This window comes from Zootoca vivipara, chromosome 4 (genome assembly GCF_965207765.1).
Source record: "Zootoca vivipara chromosome 4, rZooViv2.hap1.1, whole genome shotgun sequence".
Lineage (NCBI taxonomy): Eukaryota > Metazoa > Chordata > Lepidosauria > Squamata > Lacertidae > Zootoca > Zootoca vivipara.
Genome location: NC_142587.1, coordinates 102,627,907 through 102,648,429, shown reverse-complemented (window position 1 = coordinate 102,648,429; position 20,523 = coordinate 102,627,907). Strand labels below are relative to the sequence as shown.

Sequence of the window (20,523 nt, the reverse complement as noted above, 5' to 3'; positions counted from 1 at the left end):
CCATTCTCATTCTGGGGCAAAATTCTCAACTCGAGGTAACTCTTCCAGGTTAGCGGAGTTTGTAACCTGAAATGTTTGTAACCTGAGGCCGTTCGTAAGTAGAGGTTCTACTGTATACAAAAGTATATCATTTCCTCTTCCAGAAATGCTTAATTGCTAATTCAAGGGACACTGAAGTCCTTGCAGAGATAACAGGGCGGCTTTCCAGATTAGTTACCTGGGAGGGAGACAGTGGGCAGAGTGGCATTGGGCTCGCAAAGATGCCAGCTACTACAGGAATTGCTTTCTTGAGCCTTTTTAGTACTGCGATACCATTTTTAATTTTTTTTAAAGAATGATTTTAAAGTCATGGCAGTGTGTGAGCAAATACTCCTCATCTGCCAAACTTTCAGGAGCAGGACTAAGGGCTAAAATGACCCCCCCCCCAGATCCCCAAAGGTTGATTTCCACCTAAGAAATGGGAAGAAAGCAGTTGCTCATGTTCAGCGCAGGGTTTGTTGGGGTGGAGATTAATGAGCTGACGATGGTATGATTTGTCAGGAATGAATATTATTTGTTCTTATCTGTCAGTGAAGTCACATTTGAAACAATACAGAAGCAGTCAAAGGGAATGTCCTAGGAAGTGTTTTATTCAGTCTCACCCGCAATCATGTGTGCTGAACACACAGAAACACATAGAAAATGTGAAATTACTGGGAGTTACAGTCTCCAAATAACACTCAACAGATGCAAGCAGATTTATGGAATGATTTCCCCACCTCCTTTTAAAAAATTACTTAATGGTACAAAAGATAATTTCAAAGAAAGCAATGGTTACAAGAGTAAACAACAAATAGCTTGTCTTGATGGAATTGCAGACTTTCATCCTGCCATGTGTTAAAGTTTCATTTGATTACTCTAAAAGATTACGACACATTTTCCCATGAGTGCTGGGTGGATTCCTGAAAGGAATATGGATTGTGTTCCCCCAACTTCTTCGTTTTCCCTGGCAAACAAAATTTAAGATACTTAAATCGTGGTGCCCAGAATTGAACATAGTATTCTAGGTGGGGCCTGACCAAGGCAGAATAAAGTGGTCTGATTCTGCTTTCTGCCACACTGGTCTCTGCTCCCGTTTGGTGTTAATAATAATAATAATAAATTATTATTTATACCCTGTCATCTCACTGGGTTCCCCCAGCCACTCGGGGCGGCTTCCAACAAAATATTAAAACACAATAGTCCATCAAATATAAAAAGCTTCCCTAAACAGGGCTGCCTTCAGATGTCTTCTAGAAGTCTGATAGTTGTTTTTTTCTTTGACATCTGGTGGGAGGGCATTCCACAGGGCGGGCACCACCACCAAGAAGGCCCTCTGCCTGGTTCCCTGTAACCTCACTTCTTGCAGCGAGGGAATTGCCACAAGGCCCTTGGTGCTGGACCTCAGTGTCCAGGCAGAACGATGGGGGTGGAGATGCTCCTTCAGGTATACTGGACCAATGCTGTTTAGGGCTTTAAAGGTCAGCACCAACACTTTGAATTGTTCTCAGAAATGTCCTGGGAGCCAATGTAGGTCTTTCAAGACTGGTGTTATATGATCTCGGCGGCTGCTCCCAGTCACCAGTCTAGCTGCCGCATTCTGGATTAGTTGTAGTTTCCAGGTCACCTTCAAAGGTAGCCCCACATAGAGCACATTGCAGTAGTTCAAGCGGAAAATAACTAGAGCATGCACCACTCTGGCGAGACAGTCCATCTTGGCTGATAAAAGCGAGCCAGGAAGGGCCGTCTTGTGAGTCATTGACCTGGCATTGTACTGCAGCACCTTCAGGTCATGTGGGTCTCCCTTGCTGATTCCAGTATCCATCCGGTCAAGACCAGACCCGGAGGCAGGGATAGTCCTCAAACAATGACTAAACCTGCCTCCTCGGGAATTACATGGTCTGGTCTTAGTGTAACTCCTCCTCCTACTCGTGATCAGATGTCCCAGTGCATCCCTCCCTGTGGAACCTGCCCCAGCCATTCTGTTGGATGGGACCCACTCCCAGGCAGCCCTGACCCCTCCCCTTAAAAACAAAATACAAACTATACAAATAAACCCAATAAAACAATAGAAACCAAAAACAATAAAAGTTACAAACATACCAATATTAAACAAATTCCCAACCCCAACTAAATAGCCATCCTGCCCCCTACGCCAAAAAGAATTTTAAAAGATAAAAGAGCAATTTTAAATACATTTTAAGAAAGAAGTCTTTGTGCTGTTCTGGGTTCTCCTGGGCAGCAATAGCAGCAGCGACAGATGTCCTCAAGAGGCCTGTCAGGTCCCATCCTGGACCAGATGGAGAGAGGCAGGGACGGGATCTGCAGGCACTCACAGCAGGGGTTGCCTGCAAATGGGGTGAGCAGTTCCTTCATCCAAGTCATTTATAAAGACGTTGAACAACAACGGGCCCAGGACAGAACTCTGCAGCATCCCTCTTGTCACTTTCCCCCAGGATGCGGAGGAACCATGAAGGAGTCCTCTTTGGGTTCGGTCAGTCAAGTCCACCTGACAGTTATCTCATTCAGCCCACATTTTACCAGCTTCCTCACATAAAACTTTGTCAAAAGCCTTCCTAAAATCAAGATGCACTATTTCCACAGCAGTCCCCTGATCAACGAAGTTTTAAACTCCATCCAAAAAAGGGGAGGAGAGATTTCTCTAGCTTCACTTGTTTTTCACAAAGTCATGCTTTCATCCTGTATGTTTATGTTTTGAAATCTTCAGACTAAGGGCACATAAATTTTAAAAATGATAATAAATAAGGATATTGATAAGCTGGAACATGTGCAATGGAAGGAGATTTAGGTATTTAATTTGTATACCACCTGACCCAGTGGTGCCGACTTGAAAAAAATATTGGTGGGGGGCCAGGTAAAACCCACCTTGCACCATCAATCACATGATGCATGCACCCTATTGGAATGGCAATGCCTATCAACTGGGGGGGGGTTGAACCCTCTAATATTTTATTGGGGCAGCAAAGACCCCTCGGCCCCTAAGAGTTCTATTCCCTACACCCTCAGGTCTCAGTGATGGTTACAACATGAAAAGGCAATATAAAAACACAAAATACACATCTGTAACCCCTTCCCCACCACATTTTTATTTTTTATTTTTTAAATAATTTTTATTAAATTTTACAATAATTCGTATACATAAATCTATCCACAATTATCCCATCATAATTCTCTTAGCAACACAAAAAAGAAAAAAGATATTAAAAATAAAAATAAAGACAAACATTATAATAAAAAAAGAAAAATACAGTAATTCATCACATTTTAAAAGAGGACTTCCTCGAGTCCCTCTTCTAGCGGCTCACTGCAAATCATTTTTGGCAAATTCTAAATCTTAATTTCCTTAACCTAATTACGTCTTCTATTTCTTAATCTATATCTCATTATATCATTCCACACCTAATTCAAAATAAATTTCACTTATTTTTCAAACCTGCAACTTCACAATTACTTATAATTCTCTTCCTACTTCAATTCTACAATGCTTTTTAAAACAAATTCTAAACTTCTTCCATTCCTCTTCCACCGTCTCTTCTCCCTGGTCACGTAGTCTCCTGGTCAGCTCGGCAAGCTCCATATAGTCCAACATCTTCATTTGCCATTCTTCCACCGTTGGTATCTTCTGTGTTTTCCAGTTCTTTGCTATCAATATTCTAGCTGCAGCTGTGGCATACAAAAATAGATTGACATATTTCTTAGGAATTTCTTTACCTATTATGCCCTGTAGAAAGGATTCTGGTTTCTTAATAAAAGTGTTCTTCAACACTTTTTTCAACTCATTATAAATCTTTTCCCAGAATTCCTTAACTAATGGTCCACCACATATGATAAAATGTCCCTTCCTCCTTCTTACATTTCCAGCATTTGCTGTCTTGGTTATCCCCACCACATTTTTAAAAGGGCATCAGATTTCAATGCGCCAAAGACCTGGTTTAAAAGATGTGTATTTGCGTGACGTCTAAACCTATACTAAAGGGTTTTTCCGAACTACGTATGAATTCTCTGATGCCTACTGAGATGGGAGCTCTGACTGAAGCTCTTTCCACATTCCACGCACTGATAGGGTTTCTCTCCTGTATGAATTCTCCGATGGGAAGTGAGATATGAGCTCTGACTGAAGCTCTTTCCACATTCCACGCACTGATAGGGTTTCTCTCCTGTATGAATTCTCCGATGGGAAGTGAGATATGAGCTCTGACTGAAGCTCTTTCCACATTCCACACACTGATAGGGTTTCTCCCCTGTGTGAATTCTTTGATGGGAAGTGAGATTGCCCTCCTGAATGAAGCTCTTTCCACATTCCATGCACTCATAGGGTTTCTCCCCTGTATGAATTCTTTGATGCTTGGTGAGATTGGAGCTAGTACTGAAGCTCTTTCCACATTCCACACACTGATAGGGTTTCTCTCCTGTATGAATTATTTGATGCTTAGTGAGATTGGAGCTAGTACTGAAGCTCTTTCCACATTCCACACAATGATAGGGTTTCTCCCCTGTATGAATTCTTTGATGGAAAATGAGAGAGTTGCTCTGACTGAAGCTCTTTCCACATTCCATGCACTCATAGGGTTTCTCCCCTGCATGAATTCTTTGATGCTTGGTGAGATTGGAGCTAGTACTGAAGCTCGTTCCACATTCCACACACTGATAGGGTTTCTCTCCTGTATGAATTATTTGATGCTTAGTGAGATTGGAGCTAGTACTGAAGCTCTTTCCACATTCCACACACTGATAGGGTTTCTCTCCTGTATGAATTCTCCGGTGCTTAGTGAGATGGGAGCTCTGACTGAAGCTCTTTCCACATTCCATGCACTGATACGGTTTCTCCCCTGTATGAATTCTTTGATGGGAAGTGAGAGAGAAGCTGTTACTGAAGCTCTTTCTACATTCAAAGCACTGATAGGGTTTCTCCCCTGTATGAATTTTCTGATGGGAAGTGAGATGGTAGCTCTGACTGAAGCTCTTTCCACATTCCATGCACTGATAGGGTTTCTTTCCAACGAGCATTCTTTGTTGGGAAATGGAATGGGAGCTCTGACTGCAGCTCTCTCCACATTCCCCGCTCTCATAGGGTTTGTCTCCTGTATGAATTCCGTGATGGGAAGTGAGATGGGAGCTCTGGCTGAAGCTCTTTCCACATTCAAAGCACTGAAAGGGTTTCACCCCTGTATGAATTCTCTGATGCTTAGTGAGAATGTCGCTGTGACTGAATCTCTTTCCACATTCCACACACTGATATGGTTTCTCCCCTGTATGAATTCTCTGGTGCTCAGTGAGATGGGAGCTCTGACTGAAGTTCTTTCCACATTCAACACACTGATAGGGTTTCTCCCCTGCATGAATTCTCTGATGGGAATTGAGATCGCAGCTCTTCCTGAAGCTCTTTCCACAATCCACACACTGATAGGGTTTCTTTCCAATGAGAATTCTTTGTTGGGAAGTGGAATGTGAGCTCTGACTGCAGCTTTCTCCACACTGCAAATTTTCACGTGGCTTCTCCTCTCTGGGGATTTTGCCATGGTCACCCTTGTTCTCGATTTCCATTTCATCAAAATCTGCAACGGAGACAAAGAGGGATTTGAGCCTCAGGGACAAATGCAGAAGAACTGAAGGGAGTTGGGTGTGTGTTCGTTACCTTTTTTGTTTGTCATTAACCAACATATTTATTATTACATTCTTATGGGTTGTTGAATGTTGCTTAGTTTGATATACGGTAGTGGTCTAAATTGTGCAAGGCTTTTGGGGAAAAAGTATATTTCAGAGGTTTGATGGCTCATAGCACCACTTCTTTTGGAGTAATATCGTATTATTATGTATCAATGGAAAGATAATTTAATCAAGAATGTAATTACCTGTATTCTATCAAAAGCTGTAGCCAAATAACTAGAAAAAGGAAGCACAACTTGCTTAGGTTGACTTTTGTCAGATTGTTATGTGATTGCTATCAAGTTGGTTGGTTGGTTTTTTTGTCTTCTTTTGTTTCATGAGTTTGAAAAACATAAAAAAATGACAGAAAAAGATGTGAGGAGAAGAATCGAAGAAGATTTACACCCTACTTGCATTACACCTACCGTGAAACACCCAGATAGTGTGATGATCTGGGGTTGTATGACAGCAAAAGGTGTGGGTAGCAAAGTTGGCACCTGGGTTTATTGCAGGCTCTGGTACCAGTGTCCATGTTAAGTCTGGTGGTGGCATTATTGTGGGTGAGGAGTTGTTTAAGATTGGGTGGCTGTCTGTAGGCAATGAAAGGTCTTTATGCTGCCACATACACCCGGACAACACCATCACTGGCCCCAACAACATCCAACATACCATTTCAGGACTATTTAATTGCTCATCTTCTAACATGGTGTATGCCATCAAATGCCAACAGTGCCCTTCAGCTCTCTATATTGGACAAACAGGCCAAACCCTACGCCAAAGGATAAATGGACATCAATCTGACATCAGGAATCACAAGACAGAGAAACCAGGAGGAGAACACTTCGATCTCCCAGGACATTCTATACAAGATCTCAAAGCAGCTGTTTTATTACAGAAAAATTTCAGGAACAGACTGGAAAGAGAAGTTGCTGAATTGCAACTCATTACCAAGCTTAAAACCATGGAGAGACCTGGTCTGAATAAGGACACTGGATTCTTATCTCATTATACATGATCAAGCTTTCTTTAGCACCTCAGCTTTTTCCTGCAAGACCAATTGCAGTCATTAACAGTCATCAACAGGTTTACCACTCCTATCAGCCAATCACCCATTCCCACCCCCCTTCTGAGTAATACCCCTTCCCACCCTCTGACTATACATAGGGTCTGGTAACTTCTGTTTCAGTGTATCTGAAGAAATGTGCATGCACACGAAAGCTCATACCTATGACAAACTTAGTTGGTCTCTAAGGTGCTACTGGAAGGATTTTTTTTATTTTGTTTTGACTGCGTCAGACCAACATGGCTACCTACCTGTAACGAGAAATAAACTCTTTCTCTAGACTCAACCCTCGGTGTCGTTTTAGACTTTTTTTCTCCCTGCCCGGGCGCAAAGCAAAGAACCCAGCTGAAGCCAATAAGGCAACAATAATATAACTCAAGAGTCATTAGATATGCAAGCAGAAACGGTGCTGCTTTTTATTTTTATTTTTCACTCCTCCTCCTGGTCTATTTGTGTGGCAACCCTCCGTTTAATGCTCTTCCCACTAAGAAAGGAGCGGAGTCTCCATTTAAATGCCACCCACACGCCCTGCAAAATCTGCAAATGCCGACGCCACCCTGCCTTCTTCTCCCACACATCTGTCACTCCGCACATGGCTGCAGCTCCGTTGAGAACCGGAGATGTCGCGAGCAGCCTCACTTGCTCAGGACTGCCTGTGACCTCACCATCTGTCTCAACCAATAGCAGGTGGGGCCGTTGCATTTGAATGGAGAGATTAGGAGGCGCCACAGGAGGACGGGCTGTTGGTCGATCTCCTGAGGACAGGCGAGTCCCTGGACAGGGATCCTTCCTCCCCACCCTCCGCTCAGCTGTCTATTCCGCTATTCCATCACTGCAGCATCAAGGACCCCCTTCTCTGCTTCTGGGTGTTGCTGCCGCAGCCGGCACTAAGCAAGAGAAGGCCGTGCCAAGCAGGCAAAAGATGTCACTGTCGCTCCCTGGCTCCAACACATCTGCTTCTGCTGGGCTGAGCGAGGGAAGGCCGTGTCGACAAAACAGAAGTGCACCCCCGAATGGAGTACGTTCGCTTTCCAAAAAAATTACGCAAACCAGAACACTCATTCCAGTTTTGAAGTGTACGTAACCCCAAAAGATCGTTAACTAGGCTGTTCGGAACCCCAGGTACCACTGTAAAGCTCAATTAATAGAGGCAATAATTGCATCTTGGTATCACATTATTACAGCTGCAGAACTAAAAAGAAAAAAAATGGTTCACTCCATGAGAAGGCGTTGTAAGGCCGTAATTAAAGCTAAAGGTTACCAAACTAAGTATTAATTGACATGGTGAGAATTTCTGTATATCTCCTTTTTTCTATGTGTTTCACATTTTTTCTTCATGACCTCTGTTCTAATAAATACTCCTTCATTAAAGTTATTGCATTACATTCTTCATTAAATTATCCTTCCATTGCTATATAATTTCTTGATATTATTCCCCCCAACAAATGGTGCTATGAGCCATAATACCTCAGAAATACACTTTCCCCAAAAGGTTTCCACAATTTTGGCCACTACTGTATGTTGTTCATTTTAAAGTTAATGTACTTATCATACGGGATCAGATTTTTATTATTAATGTTTCATGTTTATATATGGGCAGGGAATGAATAAAAATTATTACGATTACTATTCTTATCACTGCTACCACTACCTAAGATTCAATAAGCCTGGCTCTTCTCTGGGATGGATGTTGTTTGGCCCAGTCATGGCCTCCCCTCCATCTCCAAGGTCAGGCATCTATTTGGTCAACCCAAGATTGACAGCAGCAAAAACAAAAACAGAAAACCTGACAGAAGCTACTTCTCTTTCCTAACAACTCTGAGGCTGTCATTTAAGATGCCTGGGCAGTTCAGAACAGCCCAACCGTGGTATGAAGAGGAAGTACTGGAGGAAGATGGTTCACAGAAAAGACTGTAATTTACTTTTTATTGTGGGGGTGTTAGGTTCCCAGGTGTTATAGGGGGCGCTGTTGAGCTCTGTGAAAATATATGAGGTTTGTCACATAGAGGTATTTTTTTGAATTTCCAGGCAGATAGGACAATCCCACAGGGAGCCTTACCAAGAGAGGCCACGATCCCACGATTCTCCTCCATGACGTCCTTATGCAGAGCTCTCTGGTCAGGATCCAGCAACGCCCACTCCTCGTCCGTGAAACAAACAGCGACATCTTCAAAGCACACTGGACCCTGAAAGAAAAAGGGAAATGTCCTCCTCTGAGACAGCAGAAATATGATCTGCTACACAATGCTCTGTTCTTTCCTTCCTCTTAATTGCTGTCTTGTTTCAATAGGATTGCTTTGCTGCACATTTTTATTATGAATGCCTATTTTGATGTTTTTTTAAAAAATAATTTTTTATTGATTTCTTAAAATAACACAGAGAAAAAAGAAAGGAAAACAAAAGAAAAAGAAAACAGAGACATATCATACATATCCATCCACCTTCCCTCCCCCCCAAAGGTCCCCTTCTGCCACAAGAGAGTCCCCTGGACGGTGAGAGTCGAAGGCGGTCCATTTTATAGATGGGTTTGTCCTCGCCTCCCCCCCTTGCCCCTAAAGCCTCCCCCTGCCACCAAGAGGCCCCAGTATAACAAGGCGGGATAGGGGTTGGCAACCCCCCATCTATTTATTTATAATCCCATTGAATAAAATTTTAAAAAATGAAAAAAGAAGAACAAACAAAAATAAAAAAACAAAGAAAAAGAAAAACCTAGAAAAAGAATAAAAATTAAAATATCCATTTCCAAATTCTTAATTCATCAAACCTAATTCTGGTGGCTTCCTCAGATCCCTTCTTCCCAGTTTTCATGATTTCCTAGTAACAATTATAACGGATTTCTTACTCATAAATTCCATTCTTATTCTAAAGAAAATAACCCAACATTCCTCCTTCTTCATACCCCCTCCCCACAGGCCCCCTCCTGCCACTAGGTAGACCTATGAGAGGTGACAATCCAAAGGAGTTCTTTTTTACAGTTGAGTTTCCCTCCGCTCCGCTCACTCTCCCCTCCCCCAGAGCCCCCCCCCTGCCACCAGCGGCTCCAGGCTAATAAGGAGAGAAATAGGCAGATACCCACCCAACTGCCTATCTAAACACACTGTTTCAATTTACACTAATAAAAAAAAAATTCCCCCAGCCCTTTCCTACCTCCCCCCCCCAAGAAATATCAGATAATTATTCACATTTCTAACCTCTTCACCCCTGGATTCTTTCCCCTAATCGGATCAGCATTTCCATTATCAAGCCAAGATTTCACAACCATTTTTCGACTATCCTAAAAATAATTTTACCAATTTTTTCAACCCACGCCAGATCTATCCCATTTTACAATCCCAGTCTTTGTCTTCCCCTCCCTCTGCTTTCCCAACATCCCAATACCCTCTCCTTGCTCAGTTGCATTTTCCCAAGCCTCCCCATTCCCTTCAAAAGTCATTGCCCATAATTGGTGATGCTGTCCCACTGTCATTAATTTCTCCATTATTTTTTTAGAGTTCTTATCTTCATATTGGACCTTTTCTTCTTCCTTTACCTTAATTTGTCGTGCATCGTTCACTATGATTAATTTCTCAATTATTTTTTTTAGAATTCTTCTCTTCATGTTGGACCTTTTCTTCTTCCTTTATCTTGATTTGTTGTGCATCCACCAAGTCTTGGTTTCTAAGATCCCTTTCATTTGCCAAAATATCATTTAAGTCCTGTCCATGTTCCACAAAGCTGGTTAACAGAGAGCTAAATTGTTGCTGTCCCTTTAAGAGATCTTGCAGTATTTCCAAATAACCCAACACAGTCTGTTGGAAGGCACATGCTCCGGATGTTGACATTTTTTCACAGTCACAAGCAGAATGGAGATTAGAAGACAAAGACAATGGAATTTCCGTCTTCGCAAACAGTAGCATCCATCTTGGCAATCCCTTTTCATAGTCCAAACAATTCAATTTTTCAGATTTCCCACTAATATCACTCGCCAATTTTTCACCACACTTATTTTTTGACAGCTGTCAAACTTCATTCACGTTATTTCTTTGCTGGGCCTCGTGGGGTGCCGGCCCCAGGGCTGATAAGAGGTTTCCCCCAGAAATTTATTTAGGGTTTCCAGACACAGTCAGTTACTTATCGGCTTTGGAGCATTTTACCACTTCTTAGCTCCACCGTAGGAAGAGATCGACTCCCGTTTTTTTGAACCTCTTCCTATGTTTCCGATTCTAAATCTTAATCCCAATTGGAGATTTCACTTACTTAGTCTGAATTTTTCTTTTGGTAAGGAAAATCCGCCGCTTGCTGGTTGAAGACTCGGGGCTTCGCTTCTAGGAGGCGACGATGTTGCCCAAAATGGCTCCCGCGACTCCACTCCGCTGGCTCTCGGTCGCTCTACTGAGCTCCCGGGCAGCGGAGGAATCGCGTCCGGAGCTCCGCCGGGCTGCTAAGCCACCGGAACGCTCTTTCCGGTGTTCTTATGGGGAGTCCGCGCGCCCCACGGACTTCCCCCCCCCTCCGCGATGGGTCTCTGCGTCCTCTTGCCAACGCGGCAAACCGGAAGCCTCGCCTATTTTGATGTTTTAATTGAATTATTTTAATCAGCTTTAAATTATGGTTGTTTCTTTTGTGCAAATAGGTGGTACTCCTCCTTGTGGTTTTCAAGTCATTCTCCCTACGCAAGCATTCCAGTTTCCTTGATGTAAAGATCCACTTTCTCCTCTCCTCGTGAGCTGTTCTGGGGAGTTCCCTCCCAGTGCCCTAGAGCCAAATTCAAGGGGTTCATGGGGGCATGGAGAGGGGAAGGAATGGGGGGCAGGCCCCATTTTGCAGCAGACGGGGCTGGTTAGGTGAATCCTGGACACTATTTGTAATCGTCTGTCCACTGCTTAGCCTATTTTAGCATTCAATGATGAATATAGATAGTAAATAAGCCTAGTTTGAATGGCCACCTGCCTTGGATGATCTAGCTGAGATTCCCACAATGCAGGGGGTTCAACTTGATGACCCTTGGGGTCCCTTTCAAATCTAGGATTCCATGAAAACTGCAACTACAGATGAATCCTACTGGTGACATTCAGAAGGCTGGTGTCACAGAGTCATCTGGGCAGGAAATCCCACAGTTCACAGCTGGAGTTTACTCTTTCTTAGCAAGAAGACAATATTCACAGACTTGGCTGTGTTTAAGGCCTCATGACCCCTTCATGGATCAATGCCTTGTCGTGGCGAAGGGGCTTGAATAACTCAGAGAAGCTATGAGCTATGCCATGCAGGGCCACCCAAGATGGACAGGTCATAGTGGAGAGTTTTGACTAAACATGATCCACCTGGAGAAGGAACTGGCAAGCCACTCCAGTATCCCTGCCAAGAAAACTCCATGGACAAAGACAACAGGCATATAAAAGTTATGATGCTGGAAGATGAGCCCCTCAGGTCGTAAGGCGTCCAACATGCTACTGAGGAAGAGCGGAGGACAAGTACAAGTAGATTCAGAGCTGATGAAGCGGCTGGGCCAAAGCTGAAAGGACGCTCAGTTGCGGATATGCCTGCAAGCGAAAGGAAAGTCCGATGCTGTAAAGAAAAATATTGCATAGGAACCTGGACTGTAAGAACCATGAATGGAGGTAAGCTGGATGTGGTGAAAAATGAGATGACAAGAATAAATATCGACATCCTGGGCATCAGTGAACTAAAATGGAAGGGAATGGGCGAATTCAGTTCGGGTGACTATCATATCTACTACTGTGGGCAAGAATCCCGTAGTAGAAATGGAGTGGCCCTCATAGTCAACAAAAGAGTGGCAAAAGCTGTAATGGGATGCAATCTCAAAAATGACAGAATGATCTCGATACGAATCCAAGGCAGACCTTTTAACATCACAGTAATCCAAGTTTATGCACCAACTACCGGAGCTGAAGAAAGTGAAATTGACCAATTCTATGAAGACCTACAACACCTTCTAGAAATGACACCAAAGAAGGATGTTCTTCTCATTACAGGGGACTGGAATGCTAAAGTAGGGAATCAAGAGATAAAAGGAACAACTGGCAAGTTTGGCCTTGGAGTTCAAAATGAAGCAGGGCAAAGGCTAATAGAGTTCTGTCAAGAGAACAAGCTGGTCATCACAAACACTCTCTTCCAACAACACAAGAGACGACTCTACACATGGATATCACCAAATGGGCAGCATCGAAATCAGATTGATTATATTCTCTGCAGCCAAAGATGGAGAAGCTCTATACAGTCAGCAAAAACAAGACCTGGAGCTGACTGTAACTCAGATCATCAGCTTCTTATAGCAAAATTCCAGCTTAAACTGAAGAAAGTAGGAAAAACCACTGGGCCAGTAAGATACAATCTAAATCAAATCCCTTATGAATACACAGTGGAAGTGAGGAACAGGTTTAAGGATTTAGATTTGGTGGACAGAGTGCCTGAAGAACTATGGATGGAGGCTCGTAACATTATACAGGAGGCAGCAATGAAAACCATCCCAAGGAAAAGGAAATGCAAGAAAGCAAAATGGCTGTCCAACGAGGCCTTACAAATAGCGGAGGAGAGGAGGCAAGCAAAATGCAAGGGAGAAAGGGAAAGATACAGGAAACTGAATGCAGATTTCCAAAAAACAGCAAGGAGAGACAAGAGGGTCTTCTTAAATGAGCAATGCAAAGAAATAGAGGAAAACAATAGAATGGGGAAAACCAGAGATCTGTTCAAGAAAATTGGAGACATGAAAGGAACATTTCGTACAAAGATTACCATAATCAAGGACAAAAGTGGTAAGGACCTAACAGAAGCAGAAGACATCAAGAAGAGGTGGCAAGAATACACAGAGGAATTATACCAGAAAGATATGGAGGTCTCGTACACCCCAGGTAGTGTGGTTGCTGACCTTGAGCCAGACATCTTGGAGAGTGAAGTCAAATGGGCCTTAGAAAGCACTGCTAATAACAAGGCCAGTGGAAGTGATGATATTCCAGCTGAACTATTTAAAATTTTAAAAGATGATGCTGTTAAGGTGCTACACCCAATATGCCAGCAAGTTTGGAAAACTCAGCAATGGCCAGAGGATTGGAGAAGATCAGTCTACATCCCAATTCCAAAGAAGGGCAGTGCCAAAGAATGCTCCAACTACCGCACAATTGCGCTCATTTCACACGCTAGCAAGGTTATGCTTAAAATTCTACAAGGCAGGCTTAGGCAGTATGTGGACCGAGAACTCCCAGAAGTGCAAGCTGGATTTCGAAGGGGCAGAGGAACCAGAGACCAAATAGCAAACATGCGCTGGATTATGGAGAAAGCTAGAGAGTTCCAGAAAAATGTCTACTTCTGCTTCATTGACTATGCAAAAGCCTTTGACTGTGTCGACCACAGCAAACTATGGCAAGTTCTTAAAGAAATGGGAGTACCTGATCACCTCATCTGTCTCCTGAGAAATCTCTATGTGGGACAAGAAGCTACAGTTAGAACTGGATATGGAACAAATGATTGGTTCAAAATTGGGAAAGGAGTACGACAAGGTTGTATATTGTCTCCCTGCTTATTTAACTTATATGCAGAATTCATCATGCGAAAGGCTGGACTAGATGAATCCCAAGCAGGAATTAAGATTGCCGGAAGAAATATCAACAACCTCAGATATGCAGATGACACAACCTTGATGGCAGAAAGCGAGGAGGAATTAAAGAACCTTTTAATAAGGGTGAAAGAGGAGAGCGCAAAATATGGTCTGAAGCTCAACATCAAAAAAACCAAGATCATGGCCACTGGTCCCATCACCTCCTGGCAAATAGAAGGGGAAGAAATGGAGGCAGTGAGAGATTTCACCTTCTTGGGCTCCTTGATCACTGCAGATGGTGACAGCAGTCACGAAATTAAAAGACGCCTGCTTCTTGGGAGAAAAGCAATGACAAACCTAGACAGCATCTTAAAAAGCAGAGACATCACCTTGCCGACAAAGGTCCGTATAGTTAAAGCTATGGTTTTCCCAGTAGTGATGTATGGAAGTGAGAGCTGGACCATAAAGAAGGCTGATCGCCGAAGAATTGATGCTTTTGAATTGTGGTGCTGGAGGAGACTCTTGAGAGTCCCATGGACTGCAAGAAGATCAAACCTATCCATTCTGAAGGAAATCAGCCCTGAGTGCTCACTGTAAGGACAGATCCTGAAGCTGAGGCTCCAATACTTTGGCCACCTCATGAGAAGAGAAGAATCCTTGGAAAAGACCTTGATGTTGGGAAAGATTGAGGGCACTAGGAGAAGGGGACGTCAGAGGACAAGATGGTTGGACAGTGTTCTCGAAGCTACGAACATGAGTTTGACCAAACTGTGGGAGGCAGTGCAAGACAGGAGTGCCTGGCGTGCTATGGTCCATGGGGTCACGAAGAGTCGGACACGACTAAACAACAACAACAACAACAACAACAAGGCCTCATGAGAACAGCATCTCATTCCCTGAGGGTCTGTCAGTTTGCATTGTCAATCAATTAATGGACTAGTTGTCTAGGTGGAAGTTTCTTTAGTGTGGAGGGATATGAAAAGTGAGATTATATAGTGCAAAGTTTGTTGAGAGTGAAGGTCTCTGGCTCCCCATAGCTTTCCAAGTCCCCTCCTCTCTGGGGTTTCTGGCAAGGGATCGAACAGTGCAGCCTGCCTTTGCTCCTCCATTGTCAGGCGTCTCCTGGCTCTGAGAGACAAGCAGGGAGGGTGGCTTCTGGCAGAAGGAGAAGGAGCCTCTGATTCTGGGCTGCATTCTGCCACACAGTCTCCCAGCTCACTAAGCCCTGTTACCCCTTCAGCTTCTGACACCTCCTCTTCCCAGGCTTCTCCCTCTTCTCCCTCTTCTCGCTCATCCTTCTTCCACCTCCACTCCTTGGGCTCTGAGCCATCTTCCCTTCCCGGTTCCCCGGCTGCTTCCTTCCACCATTCCTCTGTGCCCAACCAGTCCATGACATTCCTCCATCCCTCGGCCTCTGTCCCCACAAGGCAGCTTCCCCTGACCTGATCTGGTTCCACAGCCACTGATTCCCTTCTGCTCCCATGAAAAGGTGAATAAGGAGGTCTTGCTGGCTTTGTTCTGTCACCTGCAAGAGAAAAAAGGTAAGCAGGATGCCAGGAGTGCCTGCTTCTCTCACAGGTGAAACTGGGCATCTCTAACCACAGATGGGCCTTTGAGAAAGCCTGACCTGCTGAGAGCATTTGGACGTTTGTGCCCATTTCACATGTTAGTTGTGCAGAAATAATAATAATAATAATAATAATAATAATAATAATAATAATAATAATTTATTATTTATACCCCGCCCATCTGGCCGGGTTCCCCCAGCCACTCTGGGCGGCTTCCAACAAAACAGAAATTCTAAAATACAGAAATCCATCAAACATTAAAATACAGAAATCCATCAAACATTAAAATACATCTCCCCTCCTCTGGACCCTTGTTCCCAACAGTCCCCCCCCCCCAAACAATATGAAAAGAACCCACAGATGAGTTGGAAAACCAACAGATTGAGTCCAAACTGAGAATAGCCACCACCCTCCTTACCCAGTGGCCTCTCTCTGGTGTCAAACGGAGGCCTCTCTGCCTCAAAGGTATCCAAGTCCATTTCTGCAAAGAGAATCTTTCCCTAAAAAAGAAACAAGGATTCAAAAAAGATAATGAATTACAAAAAATATTAGAAAGAGAATGAGAAAGCCTTAAGGATGTTAGATCTCACTCCATGGAAGCTTTCCCAGAAAAAGGATGGGCCATCAGGAGAGTATTTTTGGATGTTCTCTGTCCTGTTTGGAGCCCCTTGGGAGTATCCAGAGGAAAGTCTCTCTCACCTGCCTTTTCTCCTCTGCCTGACTCAGGAGGAAACCTTCGGCCAGGGCCACCGCCTGGGAACTGGTCTCCGCTCCGCATTCCCTCACCCAGCTCTCCATCTCTGGGGGAAGGACAGCCAGGAACTGCTCCAAGATCACCAGGTCCAGCATCTCAGCTTTCGTGTGCCTTTCTGGCTTCAGCCACTGGTGGCAAAAGTGGTAGAGTCGGCTGCAAACCTCTCGGGGCCCTTTGGCCTCCTGGCAGCAGAACTGCCTCAACTGCTGGCTCTGCCCCTCTGAGCGGAGGGTGTCCTCCTCACCCAGCATCTTCTGCACAGAGTTTTCCCAGAATCCCCCACTGTTCCCAGTTTGGATGGCATTGCCTCTTCCTGCTCCTGGGCCAGCTGAATCTCGCTTATCCATCTGTGCTCTCAGGAAGCCTCTGCAAGATTGGAAGGAACCCCTTGGTCTTCTGCCAAGTTCTGCCTGTGCTAATGAGAGGTGCTAGGAAATCCTACAAAGCAAATACAATGTTCTGTTACATATTTTGTAGTTCAGGAGAAGAAAATGGTTCTCTGAACAAGCATGGATGAGTCTTGCTAGGAACCAGGGCTAGACTGGACCACAGCCCAAACCATGAAATATTTTCTTAAGAAGAGGAGGAGGAGGAGATGAAGAAGAAGAAGAAGGAGAAGGAGGAGGAGGAGGAGGAGGAGGAGGTGGTAAGGAGGCAGCCTCTAGCCCTCCAGCAAGGAAGATTGCAATGCAAAATGTGGAGGCAGCGGAAGGGATTAATTTGAGGTGAATCAGCCTAGTTGCTCCTGCTTTCCTGTCAATGCATGAAGTCAGAACTGACTAACAAGAGAGTCATTTGTATCTTGTGAAAAATGGATGCTTGGCTCTAGTGGGGGTCCTCAACCGGGGGTCCTCAGGAGTTGCTCCCCACCCCCATGCTAACTCCCCATCTTCTGTCTCCTTTTCTTGCACTTGGACTCTCTGCTGCTGTCCAGACAGACTCCTAGGGTGGGGTCCCCTTTTCTTTATTCTGAGGGCCAGATATGTATCTGGGCAACCCGCTAAGGGCCAAGTGGGCAGGGCCAAAGACATCTCCCTTGAAATAATAATAATAATAATAATAATAATAGATAGCTTAACACACACAGAGCTATTGATGCCAAGGTCCCTGAAGTCTCAGTGAGTAGCAGTGCCCAATTCCGTCTCGGCTGGTTTTCCAGCAAGAATCCCTTTGGGACAGAGAGGATGTGGTCCTGGGATGCCATGCTCTGGGTGCGAGGGGATTGCTGCAGTGGCCTCCGTGTGGAGCTGCCCTTGGAGACGGCTGGGAAACTGGTTTGCAATGCAGCAGCCAGACTATGGGCTGGGATCCCTCTCTTTATTCCTGGCCTTTCTCTCCCACCTTTCCTCCCTCCCTCCCCCTAATGGGTATTTTAATTGGGGGGGGGAATAGCCCACCTCCTCGTCCAGCTTTGGAAACCCATTTGCAGATGTTTCCTCTGTTGTGCAATGACGCTGAGCGACGTCACACAGAGTTAAAGTCCCAGGGACTCCTTTGTTTGAAGAAGGGAGATTTCGGGTGAGTTTGGGATCCTCTGATTTCCAGGAAGGAGAGCCTTGCAGACCTCGCCCCCCCTCCCTGGCAGGACCCTCTCCTCCCTGCGGCCCTGGGACCCCCCCGTGTCTCCCCACTGCAACCTCTTGGGAGAGGGGGGGGGAAGACTCACCCGACCATCCCAGGAGTGAAGGGACAGCGATGCAGCCCTTGCAGGAGAGACACCAAAGCAGGAAAGGAGGACTGGGGAGGGAGGGAGGGGCCTTGGCTCTGGAGGACCTGGACCCCCCCTTGCTTCCTGTCCTCTCTAGGAAGGCAGCTCGCTTCCCTTTAACCCTTGCAAAGCCGAGTCCACCCAGCTCAGCCCTCTCTCTCTCTTGGCAGAACCTCAGATTTTTATTACGACTTTTATTTTTATTTTTTTGGCCTTACCATCTGCTTTTTATTCAATACTAGCTGGCCAGGCCACGCGTTGCTGTGGCTAATCCCTGCAATTGCCCCCACCCTGTCCCGATCCATTATCTATTCTGTTTGCCCCCTCCCCCCCCCTCGGCTTATTCCTGCGAATCACCCAGCTGGTAGGTGATCTCCTGGGCGGGCTTGGTTCCCTGGGGAGCGGCTTGCTCTCTGTTGGAGGCGTGGTCTCCAGGGAGTTAGGATTGTGGGAGTATGTTTGTCCCTTATTCATTGAGTGTCCACTGGAGGGCGCAATTTTTGGGACCACAAATCCAGGTTTATACCTGTCTTAGGTGTGCCAGATGGTCTGTATAAGTGCATGATGACCTGCTCACATGTGACCCCGAGGTTGTGGCCAAATTTCAGGACGATCGGGTAAGTGCTTGTGGGAGAAAAGTGGGGAATAACACGCATGCACCTTCTCCATTTATATATATATATATATAGATTTACCGATTTAGTTTGTGGGGTCACGAAGAGTCGGACACGACTAAACAACAACAAAAGATTTACAGAGAGAGGCTTGGAACACAGTCTCTTCGAATAATGGTGTTGTCCCGAATGACTCTCCAATGCCTTTTTTTCTTTTTTCCTTTTAAAAATAATTCTTTATTATTTCAAATAACGTTTTAACAAACATAAACATACATACACAAAAATAAACAATTGCAATGTGAATAAACCATAGTGAATACAAAGTTCTCCTATTATTTTAGCTATGCTTAATCTTCTGTCTTGAATACTTCCCCTCCTTCTTATTATACAATATTTTTCTTCTTTAGCTCCACAGGTTTGTATGTTATGTTACCTTTCCTTTCTTCCTATTTTAAAATCTTATCCTACTTATCTTTTGCAAACATTCAATTTCTGCTAGCAAAGAGTTACTTGGACAATATAGTTTTAAATATTCTTTGTGCATACCCCCTTCTCTTGATACCGTTTGTGTTGAGAAACCTCTTACTGAATCAGTCAATTTTGCCAGTTGCAAATACTCTAGCATTAATATTTGCCAATCTAATATTACTGGTGGATTACTGCAAAGTGCTCTACATGGGGCTACCTTTGAAGGTGACTCGGAAAGTACAATTAATCCAGAATGCGGCAGATAGACTGGTGACTGGGAGCGGCCACTGAGACCACATAACACCGGTCCTGAAAGACCTTCATTGGCTCCTAGTATGTTTCTGAGCACAGTTCAAAGTGTTGGTGCTTACCTTTAAATCCCTAAACGGCCCTGTATACCTGAAGGAGCATCTCCACCCCCATCATTCTGCCCGGACACTGAGGTCCAGCGCCGAGGGCCTTCTGGCGGTTCCCTCCCTGAGAGAAGTGAGATTACAGGGAATTAGGCAGAGGGCTTCTTGGTAGTGGAACACGCCCTGTGGAAATAAACATAGAATCATAGAGTTGGAAGAGAACACAAGGGCCATCCAGTCCAACCCCCTGCCAAGCAGGAAACACCATCAAAGCATTCCAGACAGATGGCTGTCAAGCCTCCGCTTAAAGACCTCCAAAACAAGGAGACTCCACCATACTCTTTGGCAGCAAATCCCACTGTCGAACAGCTCTTACTGTTGCCCTCTTATGGACACGTTCCAACTTGTCAGTATCCTTCTTGAACTGTGGTGCCCAGAACTGGACACAGTACTCCAGGTGAGGTCTGACCAGAGCGGAATACAGTGGTACTTCCCTTGATCTAGATGCTATACTCCTATTGATGCAGCCCAGAATTGCATTGGCTTTTTTAGCTGCTGCATCACACTGTTGACTCATGTCAAGTTTGTGGTCTACCAGGACTCCTAGATCCTTTTCACATGTACTGCTCTCAAGCAACTTCCTGAGTTTTATAAAACATCTGAAGGAGGCCACCCAGAGTGGAAGGCAGTGGCACCTTCTTCTGAGTTCCTGCACAAGAAGAAGAGTTTGGATTTGATATCCCTCTTTATCACTACCCTAAGGAGTCTCAAAGCGG

The 20,523-nt window shown here is 44.6% G+C and overlaps 3 protein-coding genes across 3 annotated transcripts in view; all 3 read right to left on the bottom strand.

Moving 5' to 3' along the window:
- The window catches only part of LOC148686099 (uncharacterized), a 580,325-nt gene that overhangs the window by 76,572 nt on the left and 483,230 nt on the right, over positions 1 to 20,523 (bottom strand). The window contains exon 3 of the mRNA XM_088668900.1: positions 16,266 to 16,347. Coding sequence (XP_088525026.1) covers positions 16,266 to 16,347 — 82 coding nt within the window. The remainder of the gene's footprint in view (positions 1 to 16,265; positions 16,348 to 20,523) is intronic.
- LOC118078417 (uncharacterized) overlaps positions 1 to 20,523 on the bottom strand; it is a 295,133-nt gene that overhangs the window by 147,088 nt on the left and 127,522 nt on the right. The gene's annotated exons all lie outside the window — the stretch shown is intronic.
- LOC132592071 (uncharacterized) lies at positions 612 to 18,480 on the bottom strand. Its single transcript, XM_088668930.1, is given in 5 exon segments — positions 612 to 5,594; positions 8,808 to 8,934; positions 15,722 to 15,804; positions 16,547 to 17,039; positions 18,268 to 18,480. Coding segments are annotated over 4 exon segments (1,875 nt in total). The 5' UTR covers positions 16,626 to 17,039; positions 18,268 to 18,480; the 3' UTR covers positions 612 to 4,008.